A 12,260-nucleotide genomic window follows, 5' to 3' on the forward strand; every position below is an offset into this window, starting at 1 on the left:
GGTTGGAAAAACCAGGCCAGGTCCAGCCTGGCTTATGTGGGTGGCTGGCTTCTTTCTGTTCAGGACTGGTAGAACGGAATCTAGTCATGCCACTGAAATAGCTGTGAATTGAAATGACATTAAATAATGTCTGATAAATTAAAATAGGTCTGGACACATCAGTTTCAATGCTTCCAATGCTAATCCACCACAATAAGAGCGGGATAGCCAGTTAGCTCGAGCTCACAACAACTAGCAGCAGCTTCCATAACATTAATGTGGCTAAAACAGTTACACAGATGATTCCTGTAACGTTAGCTATTTTGCTGCAATTGGTTCAACTTCTGTTTATGGACAAACGTAAGGAATAAAAAGATTGGAACGTGTGGAGGTTTGGGGTATAGTCCCATTAAGTCATCCCCACCGGGGCGGTCTCCCGGGTAGGAGTCCTATGCTCTCACCATTACTCTACTTGTGCAGTGGAGATCGGCAGGTTGGTTTTGGTGTCCTTCCACTGGCGCCGGAACAAGGGGGACACTAGGACCTTGTGTCCCCCCACTTTCAATGAAAAAGTGCCCCCGGACTTTTCAATGAAATATTTATATTACAGTAAATGTTTTTGCGCGAGAATGTGAACTCGGGTATTGGTAGCCCAATAACGATCTGGCTTGTCAGTGTCACCTTTTGCGAGCCAGCCAGCACAAAAACAAGCTTAGCGTTGCCTAAGATGATTGTGATTGGTTTAAAGAAATACAACGTTTTTCCCCCCTATCTCAGAATGGTAATGGGGTCCAGCCAGACCCTTCTCCAGATGAAACAGAGTATGGAGAAAGGTCTAACTATGCAAGACTACGGTCCTGCCAGCATGGTTACAGTCATCAAGAATCACAATCAGTTTATTGCCATGTAAGTTTTTCAACATACTAGGAATTAGCTTTCGGTCATTGTAAAGAACATTGACACAATATTGGGCAGGGTGCAGGGACGAGACAGGACTGTGCAAAGACAGGAGAGTGCAAAGAGAAGGTATAAAAAAAACTGGTGCAAAAAAGGATAAGCTAAGAAAAAGGAGTCAGAGGGGGACACAAGCCTTGTTGAAGCTGATGGCCGTGGGGAAGAAGCTACCTCTGTCGTGCAGACATGGTCCTGATGGACCGCAGCTTCCTGCCTGAGGGGAGTGGCACGAAAGGATTATGGCCGGGGTGGGAGGGGTCGGACGCAATCCTGGCCCGCTTCAGCGTCCTGGAGCTGTGCAGGACCAGGAGGGAGGGGACGTTGCAGCCAATCACCTTCTCGGCGGATCGGATGAAGCGCTGCAGTTTGGCCCTCTCCGTGCAGCTGTTTGTGTACAGGAAGAATAGTAGGGAAAGGACGCAGCCCTTGGGGAAGCCGGTGCAGATGGACCTGGAGTCGGACATGTTTTTGCCCAGCTTCACGTGCCGTTTCCTGTCGGACTGGAAGTCAGTGATCTACCTGCAGGTAGAGTCAGGCACGTGCAGCTGGGAGAGCTGTACTCCAGTGTGGGCAGGAGGATGGGGTTGAAGGCAAGAGCTCAAATCCACAAACCTGGTCCTGGTGTAGGTGCCTGTGTGTTCCAGATGCTGTAGCATGTGGTGAAGGGCCATGTTTACTGCGTTGGCCACAGACCTGTTTGCTCTGTAGGCGAACTGCAGAGGGTCCAGGAGTGGGTCTGTGATGGATATGAGGTGCAGCAGAACAAGGCGCTCAAAGACCTTCATTACTACAGAGGTCAGGGCAATGGGTGGAGAGTGTGAGCTTTGAGTCTGCGGCGAAAGATGGGCAGAAACTCACTACTACAGTAGCATGAGTTAACATAATACCAGCAGACTGTACAGTTTGTTTCATGTAGCTGCTTGATAGACAGAGACAGATATGAAACTTCCACAGGTCACATGGTTTTACTATGGTCCACACAGAAGAGGAAGGCCTGTTGGCCTGGTGGAGGAGGCTGCTGATTGGTTGGTCTACATCCTGCCGAAAGTGACGTCCATCTGCAGGTCCTTACAGACTTCTGAGTTCAGCTGAGCAGCCTGGACAGACAAGGCTGTGGTCAGGTAGTGTGCTTGTGTGTCTGAGAGAAAGTGTGTGTGTGTGTGTGTGTGTGTGTGTGTGTGTGTGTGTGTGTGTGTGTGTTTGTGTGTGTGTGTGTGTGTGTGTGTGTGCGTGCGCGTACATGCGTGCGTGTGTGTGAGCAATTGTCAGTCATCCCACCTTGATGTAATGTAGGTGGGCCTGCTGTGTGTCCTTAGCCACACCCCGCCCTAGCTGCAGACAGCGAGCGTAGTAGAACAGAGCGATGGCCACACCCTTAGCAATGTACTCGGGTAGACACTCTGTTACCGTGGCAATGGCAGAGATGTTGTCATAGCTGGAGATCCTGGAGGCAGAGACAGAACTTCACCATGATCACCTAACCTGCTCTGGTTTCCCTGGTTATAGGGATTCATGGAGACTGGCCACACCCTAACCATTGCTAAGACAACGCCTTATAAAACTTGAAAGTAGAGATCACTGGGAGGGGCAGTACCTCTTGGCGAGTGTAGCGGCACGCGTGTACAGCTTCCTGTGGTAGTAGTAGGCCGCCAGGTGTGCCTGAGCATAAACATTCCCTCGCTCCGACGCCTCTTTTAGGCATTGCACAGCTGCCACGGGGTCCTGCCGGATGCCCCATCCATATAAGAACATGAGCCCAAGTGCACCCTGGGACTCCAAACTACCGTTACCACATGCCTCTGAGTGCCAGAAGAATGCCTGGGGAGAGAGACACATACATACTTTCGCAATGAGAGGTCACGTGATTGAATGAGTGTCAGTGCCATGTTGTGCCCTGAGACAATTCGATGGCGTGGGTGGGCGGCATTTATACTGAGGGACTGAGTTTAACCAATTCAGCGCAGTTACATGAGGTCCGGTCAGGCTAAGAGTTAAGGTCCAGACTAGTCAGGGTTAGAGTCTGGGTCAGAGGTCATACCTTGCGGAGGTCCAGGCTCTCTGGGCGGCAGTAGAACATGGCCAGGCTGCTCTGAGCTCTCACACAGGCCCCGCCCCCGCCTTTACTTTCCTCAGCCGCCTGCAGCCACAGCCTGGGGAGGGGGTGAGGGGTGTGGAGGGTTAGGGAGAGGAGTGTGCAGGGTTAGGGTGAGGGGTGTGGAGGGTTAGGATTAGGGAGAGGAGTGTGCAGGGTTAGGGTGGGGGGTGTGCAGGGTTAGGGTGAGGAGTGTGGAGGGAGAGGAGTGTGGGGTGTGGAGGGTTAGGGTAAGAAGCGTGTGGACGGTTAGGGTGAGGAGTGTGGAGGGTTAGGGTGAGCGGAGTGGAGGGTTAGGGTGAGGAGTGTGCAGGGTTAGGGTGAGGAGTGTGGAGGGTTAGGATTAGGGAGAGGAGTGTGCAGGGTTAGGGTGAGGGGTGTGGAGGGTTAGGGTGAGGAGTGTGGAGTGTTAGGGTGGGGGGTGTGCAGGGTTAGGGTGGGGGGTGTGGAGGGTTAGGGTGAGGAGTGTGCAGGGTTAGGGTGGGGGGTGTGCAGGTTAGGGTGGGGGGTGTGGAGGGTTAGGGTGAGGAGTGTGGAGGGAGAGGAGTGTGGGGTGTGGAGGGTTAGGGTAAGAAGCGTGTGGACGGTTAGGGTGAGGAGTGTGGAGGGTTAGGGTGAGTGGAGGGTTAGGGTGAGGAGTGTGGAGGGTTAGGGTGAAGGGTGTGAGTGTGTGTGTGTCCTGACCTCTCAGCCTCCGTGCTGGAGGGGGGCACTCCGTAGCCCTCCAGGTAGGCTCTGCCCAGGTTATAGAGGCCCAGCTGTCTGATGCTGTCTGCCTCCGGGCCCGGCCACTGGCAAACCCTCTGCATGTAGTCCACGGCCCGCGCCTGCACCGCGACAGGGTTAGACACGCTAGCATGTTACAGACCTGTTATAGACGGGCTATGAACATGTAATAATCCTGTCTAGTCCTGGAAGAGGCTCAGACCGTGGACCCACTTGGTCAGGGTTGCACCCCAGTCCGTCGTAGTTCATGATGGCCAGCTGGAACAGGGCTCTGGGGTCGTGTCCCTTTAGGCTGTCAAACACACCGTCCGCCTCCGCATAGCGACCCTACCAGGGCCACAGTAGTGTTACTGCTCTGTGTGTGTGTGTGTGTGTGTGTGTGTGTGTGCGTGCGCGCGTGTGTTACCTCCTCATAGTATAGTTGTCCCAGTAGGAAGAGGGCCTGTCTGTCTCCTCCCTCTATCCTCCCCTTCAGCAGATCGACAGCCTTCTCCATCTGGGTGGCAGGGCTGCCTAGACGCGCACGCACACATACTGTTACTGTTTCTCTTTAATCACATCACATTAACCCATCACACTCTAACCCACATCACATTCTGGATACAGTAATACCGGTGTCACAGCCGTCAATAGGACTGGAGAAAAGACATCTGGTATCTCGACGTCGGCCGGCCGACACCTGACTTAATCCCCGTGCGTCTGAAAGACTTCTAATAAAGTGTGAGACTGTAATAGCTCCATGGTGAAATACAAATTTGGGATAAACATCACGCCACAGCCCACACCTGACTTACTTATGTCATCCTACTTGCTCATGTCATGTTGCACGAGTCCGTTCTCCAAAGCACATAGAAACGCCCAGCGTACATGCGTCTGTAGCTAAGCGACTGATGAGCAAATAAATGAACAGACTAGACCTTGCCCGAACAGCACCCCCTAGAGGCCGTCTTTTCAAAGTGTAGCCTACTCTGTCTCCTCAAACGACGTAGCCTATACAGACCAAAGACGATTTACGGATCCTTTTGTCTTGTTTAGGCTTAGACTATGTTTGGGTAGGATCAGGGGAATTATAAGGGGGGCGGTTAGGACGATTCCAAGGGCCCTCATAAACTAGGCTATTATTATTATTATTATTGTTGTTGTTCTTGTTATTATCATCATAAGGTCTAGGTTTGGGGGGTCCAATATTATATTCTTTCATAGGGCCCCAATTTTATAGTGCCCCTGAGTAGCCTAGGATGCTGTAGCCTACAGATTATATCTGTTATGGGACTTGGGAAATGTAGCATGACTCATGAGCTATGATATGAGCTAGGTCCAGGCCTAGGGTCAGCATGATATGAGCTAGGTCTAGGCCTAGGGTCAGCATGATATGAGCTAGGTCTAGGCCTAGGGTCAGCATGATATGAGCTAGGTCTAGGCCTAGGGTCAGCTGGAACCGTGCACTGCTTCTACGTTTATGCTAATGTGGCTCCACTGTTCCATCTGTCATGTCTGACCAGCAACTCTGATTGGTTTAGCGCCGGCCTGAGCCGCTGCAGATTAGTAGGCTATTTTGTAGCCTACAACGTTAGACAAAGAACACCCTGTTTTTTGCGCGTTGACAAGTAGCCTACTTCGGGTCGGGACGGTGTGGCTCACGGCCGAGAAAAGCAGTCAGTTTTGTGCTGATACATGCTCCATCTCCATGCACAGGCTATTGAATGACCGTGCGTAGTAGTTGTAGGCTATCCAATGGCGGTGCTGGAATTGAGCAACAGTGCCGCTTGTGTTATGAGGTAAGAGCTGCTATAGCCTAGTCTTGAACAGTCGGGAAACAGTAGGCCTAACACCTATAGCCTATAGGAAACAATCTACAAACTAGGGGTCGCAACCCTCGGTCGTGTGATAGTGATAGACAAGTAGCCTATATTCCCGCAAGGTTCCTGATTGGATGTGTTCTGTTCAGGTCCATCTCCTCTTTAGAGCCGGACTTCATTGCTGGGTGTCTTGTAGCAGTTCACAAAAGCATTTATCTCAATCATATAGGCGTATTATATTTCAGGGTATAAGGTGTTGGACTGGCAGTGAGGTGTGTAGCCTATATTGTGGCAGGCTAAGCTGTAGTTCAGCGAGGTGTGTGTGTGGACTAGGCTACTCACTCTGTTGAAATATCGACTGACCACCCCGCCCACAATGACACCTGTTTGATGTTCAGCTCTGTACCGACCGGACAGTCTGTCTGCGGTGAGGGGATGAGATGAGGGAGTTATGGGGTAGGCCTCTTTGTCTCAATATTCACAAATAAAGATTACGATACACGAAGATAAAACTTGATTCAGAAATACATTCATTTATTTGTGAAATAGAAACATATTTGTAAATCTCGCTTTAGCCTACTTAGCTTATTTCCCGATTTGTTTTTGTGAATCATAGGCCTATTTGTGAATCGCGTTTTATTTTTGCGAAACTCGTGATGTTTATTTGTGAATACTGAGTCAAATATACCCCGATAGAGAGATGTGTGACGTGAGAGCCAGGCTGCCTAACAAAAAAGTCCCTAGCCTGAGACAGCAGAGAGAAGGAGACCTGCACCCAGCGATCTGTCTGCCTGGAACTAAGGCATGAGCTCTTGGCACTCATCTGGAGCTCTGAAAGCACCTGTTTATAGGCTATTCTGTTATCTGCGTGTGCGCCCGCGGAGACGTCGTGTGCCCTTTTACCTGCAGTGTGTGTGTGTGTGTGTGTGCGTGTGTGTGTGTGTGTGTGTGTGTGCTCGCGCGCGCATGTTTGTGCGTGCGTGTTTGTGAATAGAGCGGTATAGGCCTATGTAATAAAGCCACTTGTGGATGTGCACTCGCATGGGAGCGGCATTCTAGGCTTTGGGGATGGAGATGGAGATGGAGACAGACAAGTGTATTATTTAATTATTCGGTGTTTTCACTCATTCTCTACCGAGGGTAAATATGTCAACATGTCCGTGCGGCCCCGAGAGAGAATAGAGAGAAAGAGAGAGGGGGGGTTGGACTGCCAAGGGGATTCTTGATCATAGGATTCGCGCCATTCACAAAGACCTCTGAGGCCATGCCCCGGAGTGTTGCCATGACCACTGTCCCCAGGGACCCGCGCTGCACCAATGAGCGCTCCTCTGCCGCGTTGGGCGACAACGACAGTGACACCGTCACTTGCCCTGGGGAGCAGAATATTACACCGCTGCAGCTCTGCCACAAACACCCACCCATCCCGCCGGGAAAGGACAGGCGGACTGAGCCGTCATGGGAGTGACAAAAGCGCACATTCCCGAGTGTTTAATGTTGGATAATTATTTTATTTAATCTGTGAAGCGTTAGTTCGGCGGAGGCTGAGATGCCAGCGAGATAAACACCGAGCTCGTCACTTCTATAGGCAAGTCCTTTAGGCTACTGCAAATGCTTGACTGTGTTGACGCTGTAACCTATGGGGTCCGCTCAAAACAGGTGTAGCCCATATGTTCTTTTGTATGTAGGCTAAACCTCTTGTATCTTCATGAGGGGCATGCATCCTCGTAGACGCATGGTTGACTTCAAGGTTGACCTTCGTACTCGAAAGCTCTAAATATATTCAGTCCCCGTGTGCTGTTATTTTGTTGCACTGTGCGCTGAATGTGTCTAACATTTGTGATAGAACTAAGTGCTTTGACAGCCAGACCGTATCTCACGGCGGTGCGATGGTACTGTAATTTGTCCGAGGTAGAATTGTGTATGGACGAGTGTTGCCTATGCGTTTGACTAGGCTATAATTATGTCACAGTGTGGCCACACGTCATGTTGTTATCGTATCGCAGACATGATTTGAGTACTGGGAAAAGGAAGCCCTCACACTTTCGTCATTTCGTCATTTGATTCCCCCCGAATGAATGAATGACGTAAAGACGGGGTGCTGTAATCTACTGCCAGTGAATTCTGTTTGAGGGATCCTGTGCAGGTTCTTGAGAGGACCAGGAGATATCAGGAGGGTCAGACACCCTATGCCTCCTAGTTCCCCCCTACCCCCTTCAGCACCCCATACCTCTGGGAGGCAGACTCTCTGGCTCTTGGGACGAGGGGGGTGGGGGGGGTGGAGGGTTGGGGGTTCTAGCATGACAGGGTATTTATAACTTTGTCTTAAGTCACTCCTTCTCAGGGTTTCCTCTGGCGTGTCCCCTGACATGGTGTAGGATGGAGTAGGAGGGAAGAGGGTAACTATTGAGCTAATTATTGTTTGTATCAAGGTCCTGGATAGTTCTGGTCTCCTGGCTACTGTCCAGGGATGGCTTGTCGACACAGAACCACCCCTGGCCTCCAAGGGCTCTGGACCCTTCTACATCACAGATGAACCCGGGTCACAGTGGATCAGGGGAGACCAGGGAGACTACAGAGTGAGACCAGAAGAGACCAGCTAGGTTCTGTTCTGATCAAACATGTTTACTGCACAGGGAGAAACATCACAACACTCACGGATGAAACCAATGAAATTGTGATGCCAACAGAAGGCTAATGCTCAGCTAATGTGGCTAGTGTCAGCTCACTGCAGACTTGTTTTATAGAAATATGGCCTACATAAATAGCTGGGCTTTAATTCCATTATTCCTCCTGAGAGCAGAACCTGACTGATCTGTCATTATCAGCCAGCCTAGTTAGCTGTCATTATCAGTTATACTCCTTAGCTGTCATCATAGTATATTTAGCTGTCATTAGCTGTTACAAGTTGGCGCACTATATCTGGTTACTCACCGGGAATCTACAGGCATTCCTAGAGCAGCTACAGTGCAGTCCAGTCTGACAGGTGTGTTTAGAGATACTCTCTCTACCACGGTGCTCTGTGTCTGGTGGAGAGGTTATTATTGATGAATATGATCCCAGTACGGGGCTGGGCCAGGGGGGCTGCATTATAGACTGTGAAAAGGATGTCTGTCTGGGTGTCAGGGTGTCTAGGTGGGATGTGCGTGTGTGTGCCTAGGTGGTGTGTGTCTGTCTAGGTGGTATGTGCGTGTGCATGTGTGTCTAGATGGTGTGTGTGTTTGTGTCTAGGTGGTGAATGTGTGTGTGTCTAGGTGGTGTGTATGTGTCTAGGTGGTGTGTATGTGTCAAGGTGGTGTGTATGTGTCTAGGTGGTGTGTATGTGTCAAGGTGGTGTGTATGTGTCTAGGGGGTGTGTGTGTCTAGGTGTTGTGTGTGTGTATCTAGGTGTTGTGTGTGTCTAGGTGGTGTGTGTGTGTGTCTAGGTGGTGTGTGTGTCTAGGTGTTGTGTGTGTATCTAGGTGTTGTGTGTGTCTAGGTGGTGTGTGTGTGTATCTAGGTGGTGTGTGTGTCTAGGTAGTGTGTGTGTGTGTATCTAGGTGGTGTGTGTGTCTAGGTGGTGTGTGTGTCTAGGTGGTGTGTGTGTGTGTGTGAATCTAGGTGGTGTGTGTGTGTGTGTGTGTGTGTGTGTGTGTGTATCTAGGTGGTGTGTGTGTGTGTATCCGGGTGGTGTGTGTGTCTAGGTGGTGTGTGTGTGTGTGTATCTAGGTGGTGTGTGTGTGTGGATCTAGGTGGTGTGTGTGTGTGTGTGTGTCTAGGTGGTGTGTGTGTGTATCTAGTGTGTGTGTCCTGCTCAGGGACCCTCCCCCGCCCCCTCAGCTGCTGTGTCGCCAGCAGTCTGCCGTTCTGTAATCTAATATGAGGCTACATGATGCTCACACCCTAAGAAGGGGGGGGGGGATCTGCGTGTGTGTGAATTGGTTAAACTCACTCCTCAGTATAATTGCCGCCCATCCGCGCCATCAGATCGCTAGCTTTTCGGTGGTCTAGTTGGCTAAAGCGGTGTTTATGTAAGGCGGTCATGTGTGTTCGGCAGGTCAGAGGACCCGAGCGTGGCCAAGTTCAAACCCGGCGTGGGCAAGTGAGGGTGGAAGCGATACTGATGAGCGACACGGTGACGCCGGTGGCATGTGCGCACGCTGGATCAGGGTTAACTCAAGTGGTATGTTGCTTTCCAGGAAAGTCTGAAGTCCAGGGACAAGGAGGGAGATCACTATGGATACAGGTGAGTTCACCCTCCCTCCCCTCACCTGCCCTCCCTCCTTGCTGTGTGTGTGTCAGCCTGCAGCTGTGCTTAATGTTGGTTACTTCACTAGGCTACAGCTGTGCTTAATGTTGGTTAGGGTTACTTCACTGCACGTGTGCTAGCGCGCGCACACACACACACACACACACACACAGACACGCACAGACACGCACACACACACACACACATACTCACACACTCACAATCTCTGATCTGTGATTGCAGATGTGTGGCATTGCTACAGTGTGGCAGAGGGCCTGAGGAACAGAGATGACATCACTTCCTCCCTGGCAGCCAAAGGCTTCAGGAGCGTTAGACCCAACCTGCAGAGGCCCACTCTCCTGGTGAGTCCTCCCCCCAACACACACACACACACACACACACGTGTGTAGATCTGACTGTGGTGTCTTCTACATTGCTGCAGTATGAGGTCCAGAAGACGGTGTTTGTTAACATCTTGTCCAAATCTGACCTTAATTTTGTTTTCAATTCAACACTGTTTGTATGTCTCTCTACCTGTCTGTCTGCCTGTCTATCGGCCTCTGTCTGCCTGCCTCTCTATCTGTCTGTATGTCCGTTGTTCTGTCTGTCTGTCTGTCTGTCTGTCTCTCTCCATCTGTTTCTCAGAGCCAGATGAAAGTGAATGGAACAGGAAATGCTACAGGAAGCTCCTACAGTCACCAGCCCCAAATTTCCTCTCCTCCTCCCCCCTCCCTCTCTTCCTCCCTTCCCCTCCCCTCTGTCCCCCCAGGTGTGTCCTCCCTTCCCCTCCCCTCTGTCCCCCCAGGTGTGTCCTCCCTTCCCCTCCCCTCTGTCCCCCCAGGTGTGTCCTCCCCCCCTGGTCCCGGCCTGCTGCAGGATGGCTGTTCAGGTGAGTTGTCATCATCATTACATGTTTACATGTCTCTCTCTCTTTCATCTCTCTTTCCCACATCTCTCTCGCTTTTTTCCCCTCCTTTCTCCATCTCTCTCTCTCTGTCTCCTGACTGATGAAGACATTCTTGTTAAGACCGGGTTGAAACCAGACAACACAGGAGGTGGTGGTAAAGTCCAAAGGCACTTAAATGGAGGCACGTTAAGTTTCAGAACGCAAAGAACAATCGGTTTCCAGCCAGGGATCAGGCAATTGGCGTCAATCCAAGAAGTCCGTAATCAGGGTCCGTAGTCAGGGTTCAGAAGAGGGGGGTCAGGGACTCCGTGAGTCCGTCCAGAGGTGGTTGGCAGGCAAGCTGGGCACTGCACACCGGGTCTGGGGGGCAAACGGGAAACAAGGGTGAGCCACAAAAAAAATCTAACATGCAAGAAAAGAGCACTACGGTGACGAACGGCAAAGGTAGGCTATACTTACCACAGGGATTCTGGGGGAAGATCTGGCGATGATTGTCCAGAAGACCGGGTTCTTGTAGGGAGATGAGTAGATGATGATGATTGGAGACAGGTGTGCAGCGCTCACCCAGTTAGCCACAACCGTCTTCACCTGCTGCAAAGCGCGCCCTGCACGCGTGCAGAGGTACTCGGCGTCTCTGGATCAGTCTCCGGAGAAGAGGAGCAGGAACGCGCCCCAGCTTCGGAGAGGGGAGGCAGGGGGCAGTGCCGGACAGGCGCGTGTCGCATGGCGTGTCCAGTGCGCAGTGGCGGCCTGGGGGGAACATTGGGGGGTGGCTATGGAGGCGAGGACCGTGGAGCCGTAACAATTTTCATGAGACAGATTTTGTGTATGTGTGTGTGTGTCTGGTTAGGGCTGCACAATTAATCGTGAATTAATCGAAATCGCGATTATGACCTCCACGATTAACTAATCGCAAAAGGCCGCAATTAATGTGATTAATAATTTTGCTTTGAATTGAGTGAGCTAGGACTACACGGACGAATCACAGGCACTTATGCTCTCTGACCAATCACATGCGTTCCCGCTGAGTGCGCTGTGCGCAGCAATTTCACTGAGAAGACAGATAGCAGTCGGTCAAGACAAGTGTCACAAGAGTACCTGCAGCCGTGAGTAGTGAAAAAATGAGCGAAAACTAGGTCAGTGAGTTAGTAGCAAGAAAGAGATCAACGTCTGTGATTTGGGAGCATTTTGGTTATTATATATCAATATTATATATTAAATATTAATCGCAATTATTAATCGCAATTACCATTTTGAAGCAAATAATCGCAATTATTATCTTTAGTCATAATCGTGCAGCCCTATGGTGTGCGTTTGGTGTGTGTGTGTGTGTGTGTTTGTGCGTGTGTGTGAGAGAGAGAGAGATGTCTAAACCAGCCTTTCTGTGTCCACCCCTCAGAGATCAGAGGCCATGGCGGTCGCTCCCCTGGCCTGTCCTCCACAAGCCCTGCCCACCACCCAGGCAGACCAATGGCAGCGGACGAGAACCCACCTCCTCCCACTCACTATTCTGGTATAGGCCCAGTGGACCAATCGGGCATCCCCATCGCTATCCGAACCGTAAGCCCCTCCTACCGG

The 12,260-nt window shown here is 51.0% G+C and overlaps 1 protein-coding gene across 1 annotated transcript; it reads right to left on the minus strand.

Moving 5' to 3' along the window:
• Positions 1–316: 316 nt before the first annotated feature.
• On the minus strand, positions 317–4,247 carry lrp2bp (LRP2 binding protein; the record flags this gene model as incomplete). Its single annotated transcript, XM_084448398.1, has 8 exons — positions 317–323; positions 1,198–1,448; positions 2,212–2,377; positions 2,528–2,751; positions 2,972–3,083; positions 3,710–3,852; positions 3,965–4,078; positions 4,158–4,247. The coding sequence occupies 8 exons, from the start codon at positions 4,245–4,247 to the stop codon at positions 317–319; spliced, it is 1,107 nt and encodes a 368-aa protein (XP_084304524.1).
• Between the last annotated feature and the right edge of the window lie 8,013 nt (positions 4,248–12,260).

The sequence above is a fragment of the Borostomias antarcticus genome, assembly GCF_949987555.1.
Source record: "Borostomias antarcticus genome assembly, chromosome: 14".
Taxonomy (NCBI): domain Eukaryota; kingdom Metazoa; phylum Chordata; class Actinopteri; order Stomiiformes; family Stomiidae; genus Borostomias; species Borostomias antarcticus.